This window comes from Volvox carteri, assembly GCF_000143455.1.
Source record: "Volvox carteri f. nagariensis unplaced genomic scaffold VOLCAscaffold_62, whole genome shotgun sequence".
Classification (NCBI taxonomy): domain Eukaryota; kingdom Viridiplantae; phylum Chlorophyta; class Chlorophyceae; order Chlamydomonadales; family Volvocaceae; genus Volvox; species Volvox carteri.
In genome coordinates this window covers 773,904-800,342 of record NW_003307605.1, presented here as the reverse complement: position 1 = coordinate 800,342, position 26,439 = coordinate 773,904, and the positions used below count along the sequence as shown (strand labels likewise).

The 26,439-nt window shown below is 57.0% G+C and overlaps 4 protein-coding genes across 4 annotated transcripts; 3 read left to right on the top strand and 1 right to left on the bottom strand.

Moving 5' to 3' along the window:
• Window positions 1-399: 399 nt before the first annotated feature.
• Window positions 400-2,871, top strand: VOLCADRAFT_119454 (uncharacterized protein; the record flags this gene model as incomplete). The annotated part of the gene is made up of 5 exons (XM_002956576.1): window positions 400-482; window positions 727-811; window positions 1,454-1,577; window positions 1,752-1,964; window positions 2,754-2,871. Coding segments are annotated over 5 exons (621 nt in total), but the record flags the coding sequence as incomplete, so codon positions are not given.
• Window positions 2,872-6,979: 4,108 nt separating this feature from the next.
• On the bottom strand, window positions 6,980-14,829 carry VOLCADRAFT_97635 (uncharacterized protein; the record flags this gene model as incomplete). The annotated part of the gene is made up of 5 exons (XM_002956536.1): window positions 6,980-7,324; window positions 9,498-9,695; window positions 10,234-10,392; window positions 12,192-13,888; window positions 14,523-14,829. The coding sequence occupies 5 exons, from the start codon at window positions 14,827-14,829 to the stop codon at window positions 6,980-6,982; spliced, it is 2,706 nt and encodes a 901-aa protein (XP_002956582.1).
• Window positions 14,830-15,495: 666 nt separating this feature from the next.
• Window positions 15,496-19,558, top strand: VOLCADRAFT_97634 (uncharacterized protein; the record flags this gene model as incomplete). The annotated part of the gene is made up of 6 exons (XM_002956575.1): window positions 15,496-16,337; window positions 16,763-16,853; window positions 17,349-17,501; window positions 17,893-18,257; window positions 18,500-19,212; window positions 19,323-19,558. 6 exons carry the CDS (start codon window positions 15,496-15,498, stop codon window positions 19,556-19,558), a joined length of 2,400 nt encoding a protein of 799 aa, XP_002956621.1.
• Window positions 19,559-20,962: 1,404 nt separating this feature from the next.
• Window positions 20,963-25,060, top strand: VOLCADRAFT_97633 (uncharacterized protein; the record flags this gene model as incomplete). Its single annotated transcript, XM_002956574.1, has 7 exons — window positions 20,963-20,977; window positions 21,600-21,694; window positions 21,795-21,903; window positions 22,027-22,136; window positions 22,300-22,372; window positions 22,715-24,358; window positions 24,410-25,060. The coding sequence occupies 7 exons, from the start codon at window positions 20,963-20,965 to the stop codon at window positions 25,058-25,060; spliced, it is 2,697 nt and encodes an 898-aa protein (XP_002956620.1).
• Window positions 25,061-26,439: the final 1,379 nt, after the last annotated feature.

Below are 26,439 nucleotides of genomic sequence, written 5' to 3'. Positions count from 1 at the left end.
TAATGGTAATGGTAGTGGTAGTGTAATGGTAGTGGTGGTAATGGTAGTGGTAGTGGTAATGGTAGTGGTAGTGTTAATGGTAGTGGTGGTAGTGGTAGTGGTAGTGGTAGTGTTAATGGTAATGGTAGTGGTAATGGTAGTGGTAGTGGTAGTGGTAGTGTTAATGGTAGTGGTAGTGGTAGTGGTAGGTCGCTGACGTGGCCACCCGTTATCCGCACCCCTTACCGTAGTCTCATACTCCAATCCAACCCCAACACCGACCGACGGGGGTTTTCCCTCCTCGCTAAGGAACCACATCATAGCTCCCAAACCCAACTCCCCGCACACCACTCGGCACACGTCACCCGCCACGAACTCGCCGCGAACGAGCCCCCGGTCGCCCCCCGGTTTCCCCCCCAGCCGAGCTGATGCCCGGTAGCCGGGTGGGTACGAGCAGCAGCCGGAGAGCGGCACAGATACGACACGGCTTTCCGCACTTGCAGGTGTTGGGGAGTGGGGGTTCGGGGTCCTGGGGGGAATGCAGTGCAGTAGTGGAGGAGAGGGACTTGAGAATGGTTGGGCTGGGGGATATAGGGGCTGGGGGGCAGTGCCTGGTAGTGCACATGCTGCTGCTGCTGCTGCTGCTGCTCCTATGGCGGTGGATGGTTCAGGTTACATACCTGCTACCGCTACTGCTGCTGCTGCTGCTGTCTCCCGCACCTGCTGTTGCTCCTGATGTCGCTACAGGTAGTCCAGCTTCGAGGCAATGTGGAGACCCGGCTGGAGCGCATCAAGAGTCGGGAGATCAGCGCCACGGTGCTGTCCATGGCGGGTGGGGCGGGGAGGAGGGGGCGGGGAGGGGAGGGGGTGAACGGCTGATGGTGTTGTGGCGGAATATGACGGTTTGCTCCTTCTGTGTGTGCGTGACGGGGGGGAGGGACCCGCCTTGTCGGCTTTTGTAACGGTTGCGATTGAGCCGGGGGGAAAGGGGGCTGCCGTACGGGCCCAATAACCCTAGTATCCTGACACGCTTAGTGAGTCACGGCGCATGTCCCCGGCGCGTGACCACCTGCGGCAGTGTTGTGACGTCGTGATTTAAAAAATGGCGCGAGCTACGATGGGGTTGATGTTTGTGACATTTGTGACATTTGTATGAAGGAGAGCGCGCGCGTGTACGCATGTGTTTGCCTATGTGTGTGTTTGCCTATGTGTCTGTGTGTGTGATGCTACCCGCCTTTCCCAACCCAAACTCCACCACCAGTACCAAGATCACAACACGTGCCCAGCTGCCTGCAGTCTTCTTCTTAGCTTAACAGAACACACACGGCATCGCTACCACTGGGAATTCCGTTTGATTGAAAAGGCTCCCGGTATCTTGTTCCAACTCTTTTACACATTCGTTTACACAGTTTCCCAGCCACGACACCAGTCGATCCGAACATCTTCAGGACCCACACACACCTGTTGTGTGCAGGTCTTCAGAGGCTGGGTTGCGAGGACATGGCGTCTGCCGTACTGAGTATGGACGAGATGCTGCCGGCGGCGTGCCAGGGGGCGGTGGGGGTGGTGTGCCGGGAAGATGACCCCTGGGTCATCCAGTAAGTGTGTATATCTGTGCGTCTGCCTGCTGCTGCTGCTGCTGCTCCGCATGTGCCCTCAAGACTAACACACGCACTTTATGCACACGCCCTCCGTTTTCACCCCCCCTCTCTCCCCCCATCCCACCACCCCCCCACCTCCTCCCCCCCCACACACACATACATGCACTGCAGGCAGCTCACCGCCATCTCCCATCGAAGTACATTCCTCGAAGTATCTGCGGAGAGGGCGTGTCTGACCGCGCTGTTGGGCTCCGAGGAGGCGGGTCGCGCGGGTGAGCACTTCCCCGCCCTGGCCTGGGGCTGCCACGCCAGCCACCACCCCGACAGCGCTACCATGGACTTGGACTGCTTCGTGTCGGACTTGCAGGGGGAGGGGCTGACCAGGTGAGTGGGAGGTGGGGGGGGTGGAAGGGGGTATCGAGTGCGAAGAAACCTAGGAATGAAGTGCCGGCGGGAGGGGGAGGTAAGGGGTGATTGTTGGGTTAAAGATGGGGAAAGCTCTGTGTGTGCGTGTGTGTGTGTGTGTATATCAAGTGTTGACGCGTCCCTCACACCGCCTTTCTCCCCCCCCCTCACATCTTCTGTTGTGCTCTTGCCCGCCGCTTCTGCTGCCTGGCCAGGTGAGTCCCAGGAGGTTCGAGAGCTTTGTCGGTGTACCGCGTTGCGTCGGTCGCGGCTGGCCGGACTAGGATAGTCGGGTCGGTCGGGTCGGTCGCGCGTGTTTTTTGGGGGGTGGGTGGGAGGAGCACTTGCATGTCACCAGCTTTTCATCACCTGCTTATCAACCGGATTTGCTACGATCGCGTAAATGCCGCCGCCAGGCCGGCGGCAAACTTTATTCCAGCTCACGTCATCAGGTTTTTTACTACTTCTTCGCCGCCTCTACACCAACCTTTACTTTTTTACGGCTTCGTGTTACTGCTTTTCTTCCGCTCTTACTTAGTCTTGGCGGCTGGGTAGGTAGGTAGGTTTCCGCGGTCATCATTATTACATCAGCCCGAGGTCGCCTCCTTCGAAACCGCCTACTGTTCAGTTCTACTTCTTGTACACTCTTTCCTTGGCAGCAGCTTCACTCGTTGTTCGTGGCTTGGCTTTCCTCCCCCCCCCCATCTTCTCTCCTGTCCTGTCCTCTCTTTCGCACCACACCCGCCTATGGCGACACGTCGTACGCAGGTACACAGAGTACGACAGACTCATACTAAATCAAACGGACGCCGAAGATCTGGGATCGCTGTACGGCAATCTCATGCGGATGGTCGCTGGTAGTCAGGGCTGGGTGCAAGTCAACTGAATGCATGAAGCTTGTCATGAAGCAAACTAAGAAAGCCTAGGGGGTGTGTGACATAATTTAATCATACATACAGGCAATACAGGCATCGGCTGTTTAATCATACATACAGGCAATACAGGCATCGGCTGAGAGGTGGTTTAGGCCCCTGCTGCTGCGGCTGCTACTGCTGTTTTTGCTGCTGCTGCTGCTGCTGCTGCTGCTGCTGCTGCTGCTTCCGCTGTTCCGTCTGCACCATGTGACGGCGGCACAACCCGCCAACCTCTACCCCGGGTGGGGGGAAGTGGTGGCACCCTCCTGGACTGTGAGTCGGCAAACGTCCTTCACCACACGTATACAAGACGCGTCACTCACCAATGCCGTACTCGCAGTTGTTTTGATGCTGCGGCTGCTGTTGTTGCAGCTTGAGCTTCTCCTGGCATGTTTGTGAACAGCAGGCAGCCTTGCAGCCGCCGGGGTGGCGCTGTTGGTGTTGGGGGGTGCTCCGGGTGCTGTTGGGGGCATTAATTTGTTCCCTCGCGACCGCATCCACCGCATCCATCCACCCACCCATCCACCCACCCATCCATCCATCCACTCACCCATCCATCCACCGCATCCACCCGGTTTTAGAGATGAAATACAATGGGGTAGTCATCAGTCTTCCCATTGCACTGCATCTATCTGTCATGTATGTATGTATGTGTATGTATGTATGTCGACACCTCGCAAATCTGCTGCAAGACGGGGCGGTGAGGCTGCGGCTCCTGGGAGGCGGAGGTGCAGGACAGGACACAGGACTCAGGAGGGGGGGGGCGGTGGAGGGATCTGCGGAAGGTCAGAAGAAGTTGCATCCGCAACCGGACCGGACTGGCTACGGACCAACGGCAGCGAAAACGCCAAGATGGCAAAACCAGCACGACCGTCAGCACTGTCACCGTCAGCACCGTTTCGTCGTTTTTTAAAACTGCCAGCGCTTCCGCTGCCACATTGTACATGTACATTTGTATGTATGTATGTATGGCTGCATATTCCGATAGTTGGTTCGGGTCGGGGTGATGATGATATTTTCACCACCGTTCCCGGGGGAGCCACCCACCCACATCACACCATACCGCCAATCCTGACAGACACAACTTCAACTACCCTTGTACCTGTTCTGTTGTCGTACGATTGTCGTACGTTGGGCTGTGGAATCCTTGGCACCCCCGCGCGATCCGATCTGTCTACCGTGATCCGTTTTTTATGTTATCGTGAAAAAAGGCGACGCAATTTTTTTGTGTAGGCTTTGCGTGCTTGTGGTGGTGGTGGTGGTTGTATACAGTTCCAGATAGGGTTGGAATTTGTTGCAACCTGCGGAGTGAGTGCAGCTGGGTGGTTCAGAGGAATTAAGAGCGGACACACCTGCAGGCTGGTTGATTTCCGCCGTACCGTGTACGGCAGAGGCAATTGTGTGCGCTGTTTATTTTGTTTTGCTGTTATGCCCGTTTGCAGATATGAATCCTGATAGAAAATTTGGTGTGTTTGCGCTTTTACACTAGTCAGTGTCGTGCATGGCTTTGTAGCTCGGTACGGAATTGATACGTTGTATGCAGATGTGGATCACACTTGTATTTTGGGGGCGGGCCTGAAAGAGCTAACGAGCTCTAGTTTGAAGAGATTGAATTACTATTTAACCGTAGCAAAAACGGCCTTGAAGGTGGGGAATATTTTGAAAGGGAAGGGCAACACGAGGACGAGTGTCACACTCGAGTGTCAACACGGTGTTGCCAACAACAGGCACGATACATATCATAATTGCCACGCGAGAACGACGCAATTTACCTTGTAATGCCATAAATCTTAATTGCCTATTTCCCTTGCGGATTAAGGGTCGGGATTAGCGTTGGAGCTCGACCCTGTACTTTCTCCATTCCTATTTTTCCATTCCTATTTCTCCATTCCTCGCGAATGTATTTGCAGCGACACCTGCCATGAAAACAGTTGCCTAACTAGGGCTTTGCTTTAACAATGTATTACCTGATCGCCATGGAAGCGAGATGCTGACCTAATCACTGCTGCCGGCGGGATTCGAACAGGGGCCAAAAGACATCAGTATCTAGGGGCCAAAAAGCATGGGCATGTGTTGAGCAGGTAATCTGTCGGTTGAGACCAAATATCTCATGAGCTGATGAACCTGCCCTGGCGGCCCATGTCAAAAACATATAGCAGTAATCATATAATGTAAAGTCACACGCTACGCGGTTTTTCGGCTTGCCCAAATAGGAATTGTCTTGGGTGCGCTTGAGGGTGCTGCAGCATTGGAGTTTTGAAGCATTGGAGTTTTAATTGTATGAGTACGGTGAGTCGAATGAGATGCGATTAAATGTGGAAAGCTTACAAGGAACAAAGCTGATTAATGGATTGTGCTCTCGTCCTTTGTTCTCTCCTTCCATACCCTCTGTTGTTTCTATCTTTTCGATCTTTTCCTTCCCTGAATGCGGAAACTTTCCTCCACTTCCCCCTCACTCTACTTTTGTCCCTTTGTCCCTCCGCGCTCTCGCGTCCCTTTTCCCGAACACCTTTGCCCTCTCCCTCACGTTCTCTTCCTACTCGCATTCCTTCCATCCTCTCCCTTTTATCTTTTATGTCAATTACATCCCTCGCGTCCTTGTGGACGATTTGTACATTAACGTTGCAGATGTGCTTCCCATTATGAACGATTAACTCCTTACACTTCTCTACCTGCAGTATTCGAGTACAAGTTCTATGTTTGTTACGACGTTTTGACCGATGTCCTATGCTTGCTGCTTTACGTTCTCATGTTTTCTGGTTTCTGGGATGCGTTGGGAAGATCCTGAGCTTTGTTGTCGGAAAAGACAAACACGGCAATACAAGCAACATGAATGTGCTCTTCACCCTCATGTCTTCCCTTTCCTCTCCCTTCGCTCCCTCCTTTCCCTCCTCTCTTTCCGTACTCTCCTTACCCTGAAGGCGTCTCCTCTCCTCTTCCTATACTCTATCCTGCTCTTCCTGGTCTTACTGTGAATACTTTGCTCATTATTTTTGCGGACGCACAGCCCGGTTTTAATGCGCAACTCCTTACACATCTCTTCCTGCCGTTCTCGAACACAACGTTCATTATTGCTACTTCTTTTTCATTATTTCTTCTTTTCACTTGACGCTTTCCTTTGCCATTTTTTCGGGTGTCGCATCCCATATGCTTGCGTCATGAGAACTTTTGTAGCCGCCATATGCTCGGCCACTCCTTTACACTGCACATCTTTCGGACTTCTGCGCTCTTCATTTAACCATACTTTCCATATTATTCAATAACACCGCGCCAAGGCCCCGAACGCAGCGCCTTGTTTTTTTACGGCGTTCCTTCTGGATTGCGCAAAGAGTAATTGTGTCTCCGTCCGAGCGGCCCAATATCAAGAACATTACTAGCATTAATATAATAAAATATTATATAAAACCTAATAAAACTTATCAGCATAATGCCCTACATATTCATATACTCTATACATTCCCTGGTCTTAACAACAAATAAACAACTATGAAAAGCGTAGCACGCAGCAGAAAGGGAAATGCATGTAAGAGCCAGCTCGGTGCGACGATGCTGAATGTATCGAGGCGTTACCATTTGAGCGGTAGTAGTCCGTTGCAACGCATGAGCCTGCTCCTTTTCCTTCCTACTTTATGCAGTCGCATGGACGCTCTGCCCTTTTTGGGGCGCTCTCCACAACCTATTCGTTGAGAAAAGATCCCCGCCCCCAGCCCCCCGCCCTCCCCCGCCCCCACCCTGGCCGTCTTTTCATCACCAGTCGCCATCCAGCCATGGGCGAAACGGTCATCCATGCAACCAACAGCCAACAACTAACAACCACCTTTCCCGCAGCAAATCGAGGCCCCAACCCCTAGCGTTGACAGTCCAATGGACACGACAGATACCCAACACAGCTTAAATGTCCTGGCTCCTCTCAGCTGGTCGGAACGCAGGCGGACACCCGCCCGGCTGCAAGCGAGCTGCTGCTTTAAGCTGTGTGCGCTCTAAGCAATATTCCTACTTCATTTTGTTGTTCCTCCTTCTCTTCCTGCCTCCCTCCCTTTCTCCCCATCTCCTTTCCCGTCGTCGCATCCTTGCGCATCTTCACAGCGCAGAGCTGACAGAGTTGAAATCGGAGTCCAGTGATGGCAGCGGCGGGATGACAAGGTCAGGTACGAACACCAGTGGTCCACCACTACCACCGCCACCGCTGCCGCCGCTATCAGCGGATCCCACGACGGTGGCTGCAGCCACTCCAGATAGGCTGTCGCCGCTAGACCCGCCGTTCTCGTCGTCCCCTGCGTCTTGGTTAAAATATACGACGTCGCCGTCAGCCATTTCTACCTCAAGTACGACACCCTCTACATATGTGACGTACTGGACGACAGGCTCGCTGCCCATTGCCGGTCGGCAGCAGGCACAGATCCCTGGGCCATGCTGCTGCTGCTGCTGTGGCGGTGGGGGAGGCGACGGCAGGGGCTCTTGCTGCTGTGCTGGTTCTTGTTCTCGCTCCTGGCGATGTCGTTCGTGTTGCTGTTGGGGTTGCTGAACATGCTGGACCTTCCTCGGTTCTTCGGCATGAGCAGGTTCTGATGCAGACTCTGGTGCAGCAGGGAGCATTTCCTGGACTGCTCGGAGAGCAGCTGGGGGAGTTTCGCGGCGGGACGATGCAATTCGATGCGCTGTGGAGGGGTGCAAGCCACGCCGAGCTGCAGTTAATTCCAAAATCACATCAGTTTGACAGCGCTTGATCCGCGGGCGTCCTCCTAGCGCAGAGCCGCTGAGCTGTGCGCGAACAAATGTATACGTCATGTTTTGCCCGGTAGGGTTTCGCACGTCGGTTTGATGCAAATTTCAGGTAGCTATGCAAGCCTTATGAATTGATGATCTGTAAAGCAAAAGCAAGTTACGTCATGTTGTAAATACCAAGACGGCTCATGCTAACAGTACAACTTACAACTCCTAAGCCATCATGTCATGCCCTCAGGCATCAGCAGGGTATTCTGGGTTTCAGGGAGGGGTCTATTTCTGTCTCTATTTCTGTTTTCTGGAGTTTCGGTACGACCCGAAACTCCTGAAGCGATTGCCGATGTCTTCATGTCCCTTACGCTTATTGCATTTGTTGCATGATTACAAATACAGTGCAATTTTTATCATACTCCATTCGTTCGGTTATCGGCGACCACGCGGCCAGGGCGGGGTCCTGGCCTTAACCGACCCTGGATAGCGCTCGCAGCACAACCATGAACACAAACTACATAACTTCAATCCAGGCAGGATGCGAGCCTGCCTGCGACAACAAATGCTGCTTTCAAAACCCGCATTGCCGGTAAACCCCGGAGACAGCGCCCTTATGGTCTTCAAGACACACCCTACCACCCTCTTTCCTCGCCGTTTTTCGTCCAGCTCTTCCCATCGCCTCTCCCTCTCCCGACCCGACCCGACCACAGAGCCCCCCAGTAATAGCTTGCATATCCATATCCAGTTCTCCACGCTACTTCAAGTATTACCCCGCCTGCATTTCCCCCAGTCGACCACCCCCGGACATCTGCCACCCCCCCGTCCTCCATCAGCCTCCACAACTCCCCGGACTTAGTTGCATCCTCGAGTTGCATCCTCACAGCCCCAAAGCCCGTTAGATTGTCCCCAGAGGCATCGCAGGTCGGCGGACAGGCGACAGGGAAAGTCTCTCTCTGCAGGTCTCGGAGCGCGGCCTTTCCGCGGGCAAAAGAGTGAGCTTGGAAACTTGGAAACGTGAGAAAAGAGAGAGAGAGAGAGAGAGAGAGAGAGCGCACAGAGGAGGAGAAAAGCGCCACTGAAGAAAAACTGTATCAGAATACAACTGTGAGAAAAGGGAAATCCAAAAGACAGAGAGAAGGGTTTCTCTGCATGTATGTACTCTTAAACTTGAGGGACACACGTCCTGAAGAACAGCAACTGTACGAACGGCAAATCAACCCATTCCGCCTCGCATCGGCTTGCGTACACAATCCCCCTCCGCCCGCCTTTCGTTTGGCCTGGCGCCCGTATCGACCGCCGCCGAGCGCTCTGCAGCCGAAACACAGCCCTCCCCTCCCTCCCTCGCCCCCCTCCCTCACCCACTCCGTGAGCGGACTACCCTCTGAGGGCCACACACACAACCACAACCACAACTGATTGACCCGCAAAGTGCCCAAACAGGTACTATGCAGCCACAGCCGCAAGCCGCCGGACGTTACTACATGTGCCCATAATCCCCCTCTTAGGGGGAAAACACCTCCAGGCTATCTACAAAAGGAGAGAAGGGTTCTTCTTACACATGCCCCCTTCAACCCATTTCCATCCTCCCTCACTCCCTCCCAATGGTTGCGTTCCGTACGCACAGTACGGTACTGTACACCATGACATCGGAAAAGCCTCGTCCTTAACGCGGTCGTAGCAGCAGTAGCAGTAGTAGTAGCAGTAGCAGTAGTACTAGCTGCCTTAGCGCGCCGGCGGTGGCTACATCTTGTTGTTACAGGGGGATGGATCTGCACCGCAGCGGTGCCGCCGCTGTACCGCTGCCGGCGCCGTAGCACGGCACCGTCGCGGTCGCAGTCACAGCCCCGGCAGTCTATGGTCTATGGTCTCCCGATGGTCGCACCGTCAGCACCGTCAGCCGTTCGGGAGCTGCCGTCACCGCCACAGCCGGTAGCAGGGCGTACGAGTGGCCCTCCTCCGCCGCCACCAGCAGGTGGTCCAGCGGCTGGAAGGCCGATGGCTGTGGAGGTGGAGGTGGAGGTGCGGAGTCCGGCGCCAAGGTGCTCTGGGTGCCGCAGACCAGGGCGTCGTGGGGCAGCAGCTGTGGGGGAGGGGAGGGGGGGAGGGAAGGGGAGGGGGACCACGAGCGAGTGAAGGTGATGCCAAGGAGGAGGGGAGGAGGGGAGGGGCGACAAGAGGGGGACCGACGCAGGTGAGAGGCGGCGGGGGAAAAGGGAGTGCTAACATGCGGAACGATAACGTTAAATATACATATACATATACATATACATATACATATACATATACATATACATATACATATACATATACATATACATATACATATACATATACATATACATATACATATACATATACATATACATATACATATACATATACATATACATATACATATACATATACATATATGCTGTGTGCTCCCGACCCTTGCGCTGTGTTTCGGCTTCGGCCCCCGGCTCTCGCGGCCCACAGTGTAATCTAAGTCATATACATACATACGCCACAGAGACACAGACAAGGACGCATTTCGAGCCGTCCGGCCCTCATCTAAATGGGTCATTCACACCCACTCCCACCGCGTTGAGAGCCCTACTGGGTTGGCCAACCCGACCCACCTGGGCAATGTACGCCAAAATCATCTGTTCGCAACTGTACGGCCCCAACGTGCGTGCCGTACCCGCCGCCGCCACGGTCGCGCCGCCGCTGCCGCCATCAGGGGCCAGCGGGTCCATGTACCACCAAAGCGAGGTGAATGCGTGCTGTCCTTGGTCCCCCTGAAATAACCTGTATGTATGTATGTGTGGAACAGGGGAGCATATCTTCACCCGCGGCAGCTACCCTGCGAAACCCTGCCTTTCCCCGGTATTTCGGGGCACCCTCATCCAGTCACCCTAGTCAACTTCTCAGTGGATCGCTTAGGTTCCGCACCCACCACCAGCATCCAACGGAATCTGCCGGGTCGACAGCGGCCCAACTCCATTCCTGTTCGGCTCGCAGGTTAACTATATCCCAGGTCACCACCGTCCATTGACTAGGGGCACTTAACCTTCCACCATCGGAAGGATTTTCGACCCTTACAGGTCTCGATCCCGGGATCTCCCGGGGGCAATGGTCACGCGTTACCAGTAGTGCCTAACCCTATGTATGTATTGACTTAGATTACACTGTGGGTCGCGAAAGCCGGGGGCCGAAGCCGAAACACAGCGCAAGGGTCGGGAGCACACAGCACAAGTCGGTTAGTTTTGTGTGCTCCCGACCCCGACTCAGACTGCCAAAATTCTACGCAGCCACTCTGCAGCCCCTCCATCCGGGGATGGCGCTGCAGTGAAAACACTAGAGCTAGAGCGAGTCCACAAGTCTCAGCTAGGGCAAAGTCAAAGGCTCTCTGAAACAACCCCCCAAAACACCACGAACGAAAACGGGATTCTAAGGGAAAAACAAAATTCGGTTAGGGCAGTCCCGGCAGGGGAGGGCTCCTGACATCCCTAACAGGCCAACAAAAAACCTCCAAGAGAGAAAGGCTAAGAGAGCTCGACACCACAAGACGTATGTATGTATGTATGTATGTATGTATGTATGTATGTATGTATGTATGTATGTATGTATGTATGTATGACTTAGATTACACTGTGGACCGCGAAAGATTGGGGCCGAAGCCGAAACACAGCGCAAGGGTCGGGAGCACACAGCACAAGTCGGTTAGTCTTGTGTGCTCCCGACTCCGACTCAGACTGCCAACACTCTACGCAGCCACTCCGCAGTCCCTCCATCCGGGGATGGCGCTGCCGCCAAAACACCACGAAGGGCTCTCAGGTCCCGCTAGAGCGAGTCCACAAGTCATGTCTGTATGCATGTCTCCCTTTGTCCCTCTTCACCTGAACACCGCCGTTTCGAAGCGCAGGAAGGGCACCGGTATGGGAACCAACACACCGCCCGGCTGCTGCAGCTGCTGCTGTTGCAGCTGGTGCTGGTGCTGGTGCTGCTGTGGCTCCTGCAACAATACTTCTTGCTGCTGTTGCGGCTGTTGCTGCAGATATTGCTGCTGCCCCTCAAACTGCAACTGCTGCTGCTCCTGTTGGGGCCCCTGCTGGACCTGCTGTAGCTGCGGCTGTTTATAACTGTGTGGCTGCTGTGGCTGTTGCAGTGGCGGGGGGGCGGCGGCGGATATCCCCGGCGGTTGACCTGCGGGTCGGTGGTGTGGTGGGTGAAAGGAGGCTGGGAGAGCGATGGAGAGGCGCAAAGAGACCGCCGAGCGGAGGGAGGGAGGGAAGGCTCCACATCCCTCTGGTTGCCCTCTGTCTGTATGTCTGTCTGTCTATCTGTACAGTCATAGTGCACACGTTGCGTCCCCCACCCTACCCACCCCACCTAATCCTAACCACAACAACCCACCGGCCGATTCGGCCCCCCCTGCTTGCGGCGGTAGCAACAGCGGAACAGATACGGGCATTGGCACAGGTACATCCACCTCCATCTCCTGCTGCTGCTGCTGCTGCTGCAGTGCCTGTCGTTGCTGTTGTTGCTGCCCCTGCTGATGGTGGTGCTGCTGCTGCTGCTGTTGTTGTTGTTGGACCTCAAGAGCCTTCTCCGTTGGTGGCGCAGGCCGTGGCATCTGAACCATGTCTGCCTCCACCTCCGCCTTCGCCTCGGCAGCCGTACCCGTCGCTGGAATTGCACCCGTACAATCGGGCGGTAAGGTGCGCCCGGATTTCGCCTTGGCAGCAGCTGCCGCCGCCGTCGCGGCGGCGGCGGCGGCGGTACATTCTGATTTGGCCCCGGCCGCAGTCCCCATCCGTTTTGGCAGTGAGCCGCCGCCGCCGGCTGCCGCCACCGTACACTGCGGTACGAACACCGCAGCGCTGGGGTCCAGTTGACCATTTGGCAGCGTCAGCCCCTTGGTACACGACGACGACGGCGGCCGGTGTACGGCTGCCGTCGCCGTCGCCGCCGCTAAGTGTGTCAGGTGTGCCTGCAGGCGTGCCGCCGCCTCCTGTCGGCCCAGTACGGCACCTATGGCATCCTCAATGTAGTACCGGACGTCGGCGGCGCTCTGAGGGATGTACTGCAGAGGCGCACCGTCACCGTCGCCGTCCGCCGTCACAGCCTGCAGAAGCGCCCCCAGCGGAAGCACCAGAGACGTCGGGATCCAGACGCCGCCGGGGAGTCGTTCTGTCGTACCCAGCACGCAGGCGTGAAGACACGAGTGCCCCGCTGGCAGCCGCTCTTGAAGCTGAGCCGCCGTCAGGTTCTGGTGACAGTTCCAGCGGCCGGATTCGCCGTACAAGTTGAGCAAGCACCAAAACGGCGCGCGTGACAGCAGCTGCCGTACGGCCGTGTCCACTGTTGGCCCTGCCCAGCGGGCCAGCGGCTGTTGTTTGGCTGGGCCCCGGGCTCCGAAGGAGCAGCCGGCGGCAGCAGCGGCGTCGGCGGCGTCGGCAGCAACCTTCGGCTGCAAGAGCGGCGCCGGAAGGCACCATCCCAGCGGCGGCAGACCCGCCATCAGCTGGTCGGACGTGATCGGCGTGTACGGCATTCCTGCTTGGGCAAGCGCGAGGTAGAAGACTAATGGTCGGAGGAAGGAGGGCGGTACGACTGGACCTCCGCCGCCGCCGCCGCCCTGTCCCGAGGACGGCGCTGAGGGTGACGGTGACCGCAATGAGGATAAAGATGACGATGAGGAGGATGGTGCAGCGCCGCCGCCGCCGCAACAGGCCACCGCCGCCGCCGCTGCCGACGACGACAGCAGGGACCGGGCTTCAGCAGCGAGCCCCACCAGCAACGTGTGGCCGTGTACGCGACGGTTCCGGTAAGCCTGCATGAGCTGGTCCCCCGTCAGAATGCCGGAGTGACCCACGGGTCCGTTGACGGTGTAATTGTAGTAAACCACCCATAGCGGCGCTGATTGCGCCAGCTGCTCTACTGATGAATGACTGACCAGGGCGCCCTCTTTGACTCGACCCACTTGAGACCTGGCGGCGGCGGCGGCGGCGGCGGCGGCGACGGCGGGGGCGGCGGCGATAGCGGTAGCGGCGGAGGCTGGCTGCTGGGCCTGTGAGCGGTGACGTGTCCCAGCTGCGGCGGCAGCGCTACCGCCGCCGCCACCGCCACCGTACCCAGACTTGACGGAGCTGCCGCTGCTGGTGGACCTGCCGTACAACATGGAAGTACCGCCGCCGCCGCCACCGCAGCCTGGTGAGTCGTCGCTGTCGCCGTACCCGCTCCCCCCCTCTGGGCCGCCCCCCTCTGGATGCTGAGTCATGCCATATACGCCTTGGACGTGTAAATTGAAACATGGAGGCGGGGGGAGAGCGGGAACCCCCGGGGAAAAGAGGGGGGAAACACAGCGGCAACGGAAGGGAACACCGTTGACCATTCCGCCGATGAGAGTCACCTTAACACGGCGCGGTACGGCAATGCCCCCACCACCAGGGGGTTAACGAGCCAGGGCTCGTTAAGGGAGTCCTGGTCTCGGAGCCCGGGTGAGAAACAGCCTTAAGAACCCCGATAAGGGCACCGTTCTGTGCAATGCATGAGGTACATGAGAGATGGCTCCTGGCCTTGTGGGGCTTTATGCGTTATGCGTTATGTGTTTGCGTGTGTGTGTGCGTGTGTGCGTGTGTGTGTGTGTGCGTGTGTGTGTGTGTGTGTATGTGTAGCTGTAGATGCTGGAACTACGTACTAAAACTGGAAGCTCGAACTAGATTCAGCAGGCTTGGGGTCAGCGCCAGCAGCTTTAATGGCAGTGTGCAGTGCGCCGGCAGTTGGTTCTACTTCCTTACATTAGTCACAGAAGTCACAGGAAAGCTTGTTATGTACTTCCCGAATCTTCTGCTCTGTCTCTATCTCTGTCTCTATCTCCGATCAGGTCGTTTTTTCATGCATCTTGGGCGCCCGGTGTGCGTACCCTGGTAAACATAGCCGGCGCCGTCAGGGACGCCTGAAAGCTGGCCAAAGGCGGCGTGCTGCGGGCTGTAGATTGCGCCGGGGTCAGCGCGCGGGCGCAATGGAGAGGCGTGAAACAAGGCAGTCAAGTACGGCGTAGGGTAGCTCGTGTCGTACGCGCTAGGAATGTGCACGGCCAGAGCTGCTGTTGGTTGAATGCGCCACGGCTCGGATTGGGTTTGCTGGTGGGTTTGCGGCAGGCTGGGAACACCAAAGGCCGCTTGGGCGCCGGAGGATGCGGCGGCGTATGCCGCGAAATTTCCATACATGGATAGTGATCTATGATTAGCAGTACAAGATGGCTATTGGTTTCGCGTGCGTCCAGCAGTCTTTTTGGGCAGTTGAAAATGAAGGGCAACGGGTTTTCGGGATGTAATCACTGCGCCCGCGCAAACTAAACTCCAGGTATTGGTGGCTTAGCACCAGCGCGGTGGACATGTTTCGAGCCAAATTGAAGGTGGATATGTCTTCTGAAATCGCACTCTGCACCTCTGCTGCTCCCTGCGGCAGTACGTACGGCTTTTAAGACGTGCTCTGTATTTTTGCTTGTGTGTGATGTGTCATTGGTTCTGCGTTGAAAGGATTGACCACAACCACATGGTAATCGACCGCCGTCTTTCCCTGCATAACGTGCCCTTGTCAAGTCCTGGACTGGACCAGTGCTGTGGTGTAGACACGCTGCCTGCCTCAAGAACCAGGAAAAGACCTAAAAAAGATAGGCTTTCATGTATAACGAACTGCTTGCCAATTTATGCATCATTCCTTGTTTGCAATTTGAATCCCAAGCTTGAATCGGGGCGGCGTCGCCGCCCTTGGCGCAAATACCGTAGCTGCTGTATGCAATAGGACAAGGATTCAAGGCCTCTCCGTGTGGGTGGCACTGCATAGCCTCTTACCTACGCGGATATACTGTATCACAAGTGGGACCCAGGGCCATGAACCAGAATGTGGTTTTCGAGCTGTTTGATCTGCCCCACGATTACCTGGAGGCGCTAGTGCTGCACCACCTTCCGGAGACCTCGCTAGGCCCCGTTCGCGCCACGTGCCGCCAGCTTAAAGTCCTCGCAGACCGCCGGCTGCCGCGATTAACCATACAATTTAATACCATCTTACGCCACAGCTTCTGGCGCACTTCGCCTCTCCCAAACGTCACAACACTGATATTAGAAATGCAAGGAAGCACATCCGCCCCTGGCGCCACTGGCGCCCCCGATACAGCGGCCATCCCAACAGCTCCATTACTGCAGCCGGCGCCCATACCCGCGGCTCAGCCCTTTCATCAGCCTTTCCCGCAACGATTACAGCATCCAGTGGCTGCAACAGCCTCCGTCGGGACAGCACCACCACCACCACCACTTCCGCAGCCACTGCCCACGCTGCTGCCGCCGGTTACCTTCGCTGGGCTCCGACGCCACCTGCCGGGCCTCCGCCACCTGACCCTCCGCAACGTACACTTCCCAGAGAGCCCCGGCACCGCAGCCGCGGCCGGTGACGCCGGCGGCAGGTCCGCCGCCACAGCCGCGGTCGCGGACTACCCCCTGGACCTATCCGGCTTGGAGAGCCTGTCCCTCGAGGGCGTGTGGGAAGCGCGGCGAAAGGGAACAGCGCCGCGCTCTTGGCGAATGCAGCACGCCAACCCATTTCCATCGGGACTGGGACCGTCGCTTGCACGCGCGTCGTCGTCGCTGACCTCGCTCAGCCTGTCGCATGTGACGTTTGGGGGTAGCAGCAGCGACGTGTTGCGACGGCTGACTGGGTTGGTTGAACTGAATATCACGTAAGTCGGTTGCGGTATTGGTCGGTTGGTTGATGGTTGGTGATGGTTGGTGGTTGATGGTGGTGTTGCAAACCTTGTGTGTACTTATTAGTTCATCGTTTTTCGTACGTGCGTCTTTTTTCTCTTTTCCTGCCGGTGGACGGCAGCGACTGCTGCCAAGCGCCGCGGCACCTGCCGCCATCGAGCTGTCCTGACGCGGCACAACTTCCGCTTCTCAGTCATAGCCATAGCCATAGCCATAGCCATAGCCATACTCACAGCCATAGCCATAGCCATAGCCATACTCACAGCCATAGCCATAGCCATGGCCACTCCTGAAGTTCCTGAACCCCAACAGAACCTGCCCCCGTAGCCGCACTCCCGCCCACCCACATTCCCGTAACCCCCGCTCTCGCGCATCCTCAACGGCCTCACCTCATTTAAAGGAGTTGCGTCAACGCCGGAAGCGATTTCGTCACGGTTCTGGCCCAGCTCACCCGCCTAACCCATCTGGCTTATGTAGATGTGTATAATAGGGTGAGGACGAGGGCAAGGACGAGGATGGCCATAACAGAGGAGTGGAAAAAGAGGGGGAGGTTGGGGGGAGAGGAGCTTTGTATGCTAGAAGGGGCTACGGGAAGGCCGGGGGGGAGACACGGGATTGGGAGGGAGACAGGGGGGAGCAGGGAGCTGAGGGGGAGGGGGACTTGGCGGCGGAGGGGGAGGGGGGACGCCGTGGCGACCTAACGACCCGCTGAGGTGCTCCTCATCCGTAACACAGCACGAGTCCTAGGGTTTTTCTTTATTGCAAGTCGTACAAGCAAGTACGGCTTTACTCCTGCTGAATTTTCTTCTCAAAAGGGGTTTTAGGGACTCTCTGGGGTCCCTTCCAGCCCAGCCCAGCCCACACCATCCCACCCCCCGCCGCCCATTTCCAGGTTTGTTGGCCCCTTTTTCCGTTTTCCGGTTTACCCTTTTCCGAGTTCCTTTTCCCCTGTTCATTCTCCATCTGCCTTTCACTACTCCCTTCAGAACCGTGTAGTCCACCAGTTGGCGGCGCTGTCCTCGCTCACCCGCCTCCGTAGCGCCAACTTTAGTCGCTACGACCTGGGCCGGGCGGAGGTTCTGGCCTGGGCCGCCTGGGGCCCCAGCCTGACTCGGCTGGTGATGTCGTCCAAATGGCAGGTGGGGGAGGGGAGGGAGGGGAAAAGGGGGAGGAATTTTATGCCGAACATGAACTGGTTCATTGGTCAGTAAATATTCCTGATGCAACATTTGTCTTCTCCTGGACTATCCGTCTATTTCGGGTATGTGCTTCAATCGCCAGTGGTTTGTCACACACACACACACACACACACACACACACACACACACCGTTCACCTTCTCAATGCCGGGCCCCCATGCGCGACATTCCCCCCCTCTCTTTCCTTGGCATCAGCTTCACTCGTTCGTGGTTCGTCTTTTCCCCCCTCTCTTGCTGGTTGACGCCAACCTCGGTTTCCTTCTGATTGCGCAAATGACTGGATGAATGGGTGAGCGGCCTCTTTTGGGCCATCCCGTTTGCCCGCGGTGCAGGCGGCCTTGCATGCCGTACCTCTCCTGCTGCCCAGCTTGACCTCCCTGGAGCATTTGGACCTCTCACATCACTGCTTGGACCGCCACATGTGGCGAATCATCAGCGGCCGCATGCCGCGACTGGCCTATGCCCGATTCAGCTGGGTCAACCTGGCGGCGGTGGATGCAAACTCAGATGGCAGTTCTGACGACGAGGAGGTCGAGAGCGTGGAGGAGGATTCAGGAGAGGAGGAAGGGGAAGGTGGTGGTGGTGGTCAAGGAGTTGATGAAGGAGCAGCGGCAGTAGCAGGGGGCGAGCTGGCGCCCCTCGAGACCCTCCGAGTGCTGCGGCTGGATGGGCCCTGGGAAGGGGACGAATGCAGCATGTGCGTGGGATATCGGGCCGAGAAGGGACATGGGGGAATCTGCTTTGTCTAGCTAGAATGGTTGATTACGTAGCACAAAAGAATAAATGGTGGCTGCGGAAGTTTCTCCTCACGTACTTTTCCTCGTCTTTGCCTTCTTCATGCCTCTTGTCCTCCGACATGTCCACTCTACTCCTCATCCGCTTCTTCTAGTCCCCGTCTTCGTCCTCTTCTCCCGTGTTTGATTCTTTCCCGGCTTCCAGAAACCTCCTGGCATTGCTGCCCCAGCTTGAGGAACTTCGCATTTTGGACGACCCGGCGGCCCTGGCGGCCATTGCTGAAGACGACCCCGGCGTGTACGACAGGCTGGGATGCTGGACGATCGCCGGCAGCAAGTTGCTGAAGGGGGGTGGGCAGCTTGACAGTGACGACGCCATTGACGGCGGTGCCGAATCGCTCCGACTGCTTTCTATACCGTTATCATGGCTGCAGCACGTCCTTGTCGGAGCTGCCTTTCCCAATCTTCGTACTCTGAAGGTGCACGCGGTACAGCCAGGCGAAGGCGACAGCGCTAGAGCGTTGCAGCGGGCGCACAGCCCACCAGCTCTGCTGGCGGAGGCACAGCTCCGCACATCGTGGCGGGCCCTGGCGCGCCCCGGCGGCGGAGGCTCTGCCGCCGCTGCCGCCGCCGTCTGGGCGCCCAATCTCACAGAGCTGGAGGTTCCGCGCGACCTTGACGCGGTGGCGCTGGCGCCGCTATGCCATGGTGTACGGCACCTGCGCATCTCGCAGTCGTACGGCGATGGCCTGCTGACGTTGATGGAGGTCGCCGTTGGTCCGGACCGACCGTTGCCACGGCTCCAGGAGGTGACGCTGGCAGGCAGCCTGCGGAGTGGCATCATGGAGGCGGAGGTCTACCTTCGCGCGCTGCTGCAGGTCTTGGCGGAGCGTGGTGTCCGCCGTGTGCATGTGACCCGTGGGTCAGTTCTCCCAGAGGGCGCGTCATGGACCCGGTGGCCCGGGCGGATGCGGGTAGCGGAGCAATTGACATGGCCGGAGGTGCTGGTGCTGCCGTCGTCACCGTAGTGGCCGTCGCCATCACCGTTGCCGGCGAGCGGAGGGCACGGAGTCGCCGATTCATGAAGGTGGCGGTCTCTTGGCGTGGCGTGGCCTTGCGCATTGCGCAGTGGCACCTAATATGGACAGTGACGGGTTGGTCCCGCATTTTTTCCTTGGAGGACTCTCTGACAAGATGGGATGGTCAGAACCTGTATTACTGCAGCAGCGTGCCATGCGCGCCTGTGTGCGCCGTACTGTTTTAACTCAGTGCAGTTTTTTTATCGTTCTTGTATTTTTAGACTAGGGGGGCGGCTTTCCAAAGCCGAAAAGGGACTCGGCCCCGGTGCAGCCACTTGAACCCTGTTTGATTCGCAGGGCAGCCCGTACGCCATAGGAGTGCAAGCACAAGAATGCCGCCACGTTTGGAGTACACATTTGTTATTAAGATTCTCAAACAAGAAAGGTCGGCAGACTTGCTTCGGCGGCGTAGACCTGTCTGGATCGTCGCAAGCGCGCAGCCGCCATAGCATAATCATTTTTGACTGAACAATTAGCCTTCTCTCGTGATGCGGCAATCCGTAGAATGGCATTCACACAAAGCAGGAGTGTGATTGCGGCAACGTGTGTTGCCGCTGCTGCGCCACATCCATGAGTCGGGACTGCCCGATACGTAGGTGGTACTACCGTTGCATTCATGTTCGACGCCGGCCCTTCGGTCTGCTGGCTGGCAGTTCAAGGCGCGCCAAAGTGCCCGTGCTTCATGGACCATTTTTTGTCCGCTCCCAGCCAGAACGCATTTCGTTTTGATGAAGTGAAGTTACGAGGGCTTGTCGGAGCCCTCGAAATGTTGTTGTTTTGTTCAACTTGAATTGAATGAATCTAGAAGAGAATAAGAAGGGACGAGCGAGACGCAGGTGCTTAGAGCAGCTTAGAGCGTTGCCACGGGTCGGTCTAAAGTTGCCGAGCATGAAGGAACCAACCCATAAAGGATCATGCCGTTTGCTTGTGAATCTATGATGTAAGGAACATCAATGACGTCAGAGGCAAGGACTGCGAGGTGAGGGGAAGTAAAACTCGAAGACTTGGAAAGCTATCTTCGCGCTCCGATTTATCTGAAAATCCTCCTTTGGACAATCGATGTAGAATTGATGTAGCTTTTGAGCAATTTTTTTGCGGAGCAAGATATGTAAGCCCCTGACAGACAGACAGGCTGACTGACTGAGAGCAGTGAACACCGGGGCCTCGCCCAAAAGCAAATGAGTAGCTCAGAAAAGGCAATAAGATTTCATATTGGTTTAGGAGGTATAAATGGCAAAAAATAGCGGGCACAAGATATTAGCCAGAATACCTTACCACTGAAGATTAATTGCAATTCAATACCTAGATCTCCTGAAGTTATAAGCCTTCAAGAATACTTGGGCCATGCTCGATATTCCTATCATTGGGGCGTGTTTTTTTCTCGTGAAAACTTTAATCTTTTTTGTCAAATTACCCCCTTCAGATAAGCAATTACTGATAGTTTATTACGTTACATTGATTTTCCAGTTTTTTGTAGGTGCTACATTCATTCAATTCATTGCGCCTGTGTATGACGCCAAACGCTGGCCGAGCAAGTTGGTCAAACGCGTCAGAGAGTTTTCATTAGTGCCTGGCCTTCTTCAGAGGTAATGTCCGCCATTGTGGTGAGAATGACGTTGAAAGACGTTGAATTGCTCAGCGACGACGCGCACATCCTTCATGGAGGCCCATGACTCCGAATTACACTAAAAAACGATGCAACACAAAACTAGAGGTCACTGTCCAAGCAGCGAGACTCCCCTCCCCAACGGCAGTTAAAAATCCAATGCGCGTACGCGACTTAAATAGAAGATTGGCATCCCCAGCCGTGTTCCGGCCCATGCATGCACACGCCCTGCTTCCACGAACTACGGCAGTTCCTATCTCTACTCATACTTTGCTTCGAGAAGTCGAAGCTTTTATCCAGTGCGGTCGTACGACAGCTGTCCGTTAGTGAAACGACCTCTCGCGGTTGCATATCACCCATCGCCCCTCCGGCGCAGACACTTATGAACACATCGTGTGGATATCCATACCGAGGCCATACCTGCTGTTGCAGAAATGGGATCAACTGCAGCGAGGTCGGACGTTTAGGTTACAATTAGTAGCCTCAAAGCGCCATTAACAGCTTGCGCTATGTTCTGGCGTCTTCATAAGAAGGAGGCGCATGCGTCATCACATGTAAGATAACACACAAACTCCGGTTGCTGACGCCTTTTGCTGACACACATGGACGCTGCTATCCAGGCACGACTTCAGGAGGCACATGCTAAGTTGCAGCAAGCAAAGCAAGAGCATGAGAAAATCCTTCGGGAACGGGAACTGGACGGCGAAGCAGTCCGGTGGGCTTGTCGTGGGCGAACAAGTAGTCCACAGCGTGGGTACTTAGGTATCTCAATTTGGAACATTTTCCTTTTTCAGGAGCATGCTCGCCGCTCACAGCTCGGAACTGACACGGGCAAAGGCTTTCGCCGAGGAACAGAAGATTGCCCGCGAAGGCCTGCTGGAAGATAAGGCGAAACTCCAGTCGGAACTTATTGATCATCTCAAGGTAGGTAAATAAATCATCTAAGGTCAGGGTAATTCCTCCCGTTTCCAAGTCGGAGCCAACGACTTCTGAACCGACAACCTTCCATCCGCCTGCTTTGTAACACCCCCGCTGCCTGGCCTGAAGCTACTACGGCTGAAGGATGAGCGGCTTGGACTCCTCCGCCGGGACCTTGCTGATAGCGAATTTGAAATTGACCAGCTGCGGGTGGCGCTCCGCTGCTCTACCGAGTACAGGTGGGGCCGCGTGCTGTGTCGTCGTAAGATTGACGGTTCGGTCGCAATATCATGGAGATCCGGGAAACGAAATTTTGCAAAACACAGGACAAGACTTTCCCCTTTTTACTGATACCGTTTTTACTTTCATCGCTCTTTTTGTGCCCATGCTCCCCGCCCTCAGCCTGCACCTGGAGGCTCACAAGCAAGCGACCGAGGCTATCGTCCACTACGTTTGTGAGGAGATCGATCGGCTGGTAGTGGCGGCCGCGGCGGCAGCAGCGGCGGCGGGGATGCCAGTCGCAACAGACGTTTTGCCGGCGGTGCCTGCGGTCGCGACCGACGCCACCGTGTCGCCAGCGACGACGGCGGCAGTAGCCTTACCAACGAATCCAACGACCTTGAATTGCTCCACCGCAGTCCCGTCCGGCGGGAGCAGCAGCTGCGTCGGCTGCTACAGCGGCTTCAGCAGCAGCAGCAGCCGCAGCGACAGTGAAGGTGTCGTGCGCCCCCACCCTCCGTTGCCCGCAGCAGCACTGACGGCAGCGTCAGGATCACCGCCTGCTGCCGCTGCTGGTGATGACGCGGCTCTGCCGCAGTCAACGGAAGGAAAACAAGGTATCAGCTGTAGCAGAGCCGGCAGCAGCAGTAGCAACAGCACCGGCGGTGTCGGTGGCGGCAAATTAGGGGGGCAGTGGGGGCCCCATCAACTCACTACTATGACCACCGTCAGCGCCCTGGCCGGCACGAACCAACCCATCGCCTCTAAAACAAATCTTAGCCCACAGTTACACTTAGCCATCAGCGACTCCGGTGGCATAGTATGCGATACCTCCAGGCGGGGTTTGGCAGTGCAAGGAGGGCGGATGGCAGAGGGAGTGGGAGAAGATGCGGGATGCCGCGTGGCCGGCAGTCCAGCGGCTGCAGCGCCTGCAGCGGCTGCGGCTGCGGTGCCGTCACCGGCGGCAGACACGATGCTGAAACTGTACGGCATCGTGGCACGTCTTCGAGAGCAGCTGCGCAGCATTCAGCGTGGGTTAATGGAGGGCTCAGCCGCTGCCGCCGCTGCGCCAGCGGCGGTGGCGGTGCCGCCGACGAGCGCTGACACTCCAGCAGCACCTGCTCAGCCTGATGCTGCGGGCGTTAAGAAGTTGTTAAGTGGCCGTTCTGGCGGCGGAATGTGCAGCAGTGGTGGCTCGCCGCCATGTCCGCCGGTGACGCCGCGGCCTCCGCCATCGCAATCGTCGGCAGCGGCTCTTCTGCAACTTACCGGCGGACTGGGGGCGACAAAGCCATGCCGTACCGGCGGCGAAGGTACAGCAGAATACGACGCCGCCGTTGGAGGCGGCCTGAGGGACTGGGGCTACCGCCGGCATGCCGCCACGGCGGTCGTCGAGCCGGCAGTGCTAACGGAATTGGTTCTGGGCTCAAGGGACAAGCGGGACGGATCCGCCGCCTTCAGCAGCACCGTTGCTGCTGCCGCCGCCGCCGCCGGCGGGTATGTAAAGCTTCATCCGCCAGAGTCTGTGACGTCGACGCCGCGGGGGCGGCCGCCGCTGCTAACGGGGCTTTCAGAAGCCCTCCAGGTTTTGGGAGGGGCTCTGTACGGCCCTGGCAGCGGCGGTGGCGGCTGCGTGCGGCACGCGGTGATAGTCCAAGGCCGCCGAATGGCAACTGGCGCCGCTGCTGCGGCGTCGCCTTCCCCGTCGCCGCTGTCGCTGTCCCTGTCGCTGAGGCAGTACGCCAGTAGCCATAGTCATCAGGGGACGTCGTCGCCGGCGCCGTCACCTACAACCGCGGCACCGTCGTACGGCTCTGGTGATGTAGAGGGTCTCGGAGCTATCCGTGACAGTACGGCACATGCTGCCGGGTCGCGCGTGGAGGCCGAGAGGTCTGGGACCGGCAGTCCAGGGTCCCCCCATCAACACCCAGATCAACACCAACATTCACATCATAGACCGACATCGACACCGCACCGGCAGCAATTCCAGGACAAACACCAACACCAGCATACACAGTCCCAGCAGCAGCAGCAGCAGCGGAGGGAGCACAGTGAGAAGTTCCTGGATTCTGAGCTCGTTTCCTTGCGGCTCACTAACGAGGCCCTTCAGCGGCAAGTGGCAGAGCTACAGCGCCAGAACGACCTGCTCCAGCTGCGGCAGCTCGGCGGCGGCGGCGGCATTGGCGGCGGCGGCGGAATCAGCGACATTGGCGGCGGCGGCGGTCCGCTGTTTCTCCAAGCGGTGAGTTCGCAGCCGCCGGGGCGACATGCGGCGGATCCCGCATCCCAACAGCAGCCCCAACAGCATCTATGCAGTCCGAGCGCCTTTGACCTCAGCGGGCGTACGGCAGCGGCTGGGCAGCAGCATGAGCCATCGCAACATGTGGCCCTCTCAGCGGCCGCCGCTGCCGCAGCCGGCAGCCCGTTCAGCTCCCCACTCATGGCGCCGTACTATTACGGCAACATGCCGCCAGGGAACGTCCCGCCCGTCGGGGACCCGGTGGGGCCGGCGTGGTGTAACGCCAGCAAAGGGGATATGATACCCGTGCTGACTGGCCCGAAAGGAAATGGCGGTGGCGGCGATGCGATGTCGGCGGCGGCGGCGGCGTCAGCAGGAACTTGTCACCCAGCACCGGCGGCAGCCGTGGCTGCGGCTGCTTTGTCATTGACCCACGGGTCACGGGTCATCACGCCGACACGGATTGGACTGGGAGTTGCTCCGGAACCACAACCCTCAAGTCGGCAGAGGACGACCGCGGAGGCGACGACGACAGCAATGGCGAGTGCAAGTGCAGAACCCGTGTCGCTAGGGCTGCCGGCGGTGAAGCCGAAGCCGCCGCCGCCGCACCCGCAGGTTTCGGAGGCTGCCTTGTCCGCCAAGGCGCCGCCACTGGGAGTGGACCCCGCCTTGCGGGAGTTGGAACTGCTATGTGCTGGGTTGTAGCCGCCGCCGCCGCCGCCGCAGCAACAACAGCCGAGCACCCTTCCCTCCAAGATGGATATAGTACAAGTTGCAAGAAGTTAGAAATTAACAAGTTACACACACTTATACACACATACACACACACGCACACGTGCGGGGGTTTCCGTGAAAGCCTGAAGGTAGGGCCCCCTCCATGGACGGTAGGTAGATTGGTGCTGTTGATGCGGATGTGCGCGTGGCGGGGGCCCATCGTCGTCGTCTTCCCTCGCCACCGCTTCAGGTTGAAGCGCCTTAGCTTAGCGCAACGTGCCTGACCTCCCAGGGACTTCCGAGAGGTGCCTGGCCAAGAATGCCAGGGGCGGCGCCTCGGTCATAATGGTCCGCAGGCCGCGGCCCCTGGAAAACGCGGTCGCCATATGGTGTAGACAGTCAGATCCTGTGATGGCTGTTTAGCCGTCATCCACCTCCCAACCGTGTATGAGATAGATAGATAGGTAGGTAGGTAGGTAGGTAAGACACATCCTGCTCCTGTTCATATGTAGAACGAGGGAGAGGAGGTGGCTCTGCAGTGCTGCACGGTGGAGTGAATGCCCCGCTTTGGCGGATGGGCCTGCTGTTGCTGCTGAATCATGATTGCAGAGCGCCGCGTGGTAAGGGCGAGAGGGGTTTAGAGACGTCTTTAGTCTTTAGAAAGGAGCAGGAGGCGGCAGCCTGGGGGGCAGAGAGTGACTCGTCTGGGGTTGCGAGAGTGAGAGAGGTGGCGAATGGTGGTGTGTGCGTGTGTCCGTGTGCGTGTGCGTGTTTTACTGGACTGAGTCGCTAGAATAGCGTGCCGAACATGACAAAATACTAACAGGAAGAATACAGGAAGAAAGTAACTGAGCAATTTCACCAGAGATGAAGTGTTATCCCGGCAGTGAAGAAGAAGAGGTAGGGATTGCTGTACGTTTCGGTTTCGGTAGCTCGCCTCGCCTGGCCCAGGCTAGCAGATGACAGGCAAATTGAAAGGAAAAAGAAGCGGAGCCCGATTTATTGTTATCAATTATTATGAGGTTATGTTGTTTTTCGGCCAGCATGGTGTCGATTCGCGCAGTGTTTGTTAGGCGGCAACTAGAGGATGACGTGGCTTATCTTGTCGCAAAGCATGAGGTCTTATATTTATGTTGTTTTTTTATTGTATTGGAGTTGTAATGGAGGGGGGAGGTAGGTATTATTTTGCCCTATCGCAAATACACCAAATTTAACTTTGCGTTCTGTACTGTGTTTGTCTTTGTGTCCTCTATGCCCAGGGGTGTTGCGACATATCGGAAAACTCGACAAACGGGCCCAATTGCTGCGCAAGTAGAGGATACAGAATACATAAGAGTGATAGTTTGTACGATAGTTTGTACGACATGATG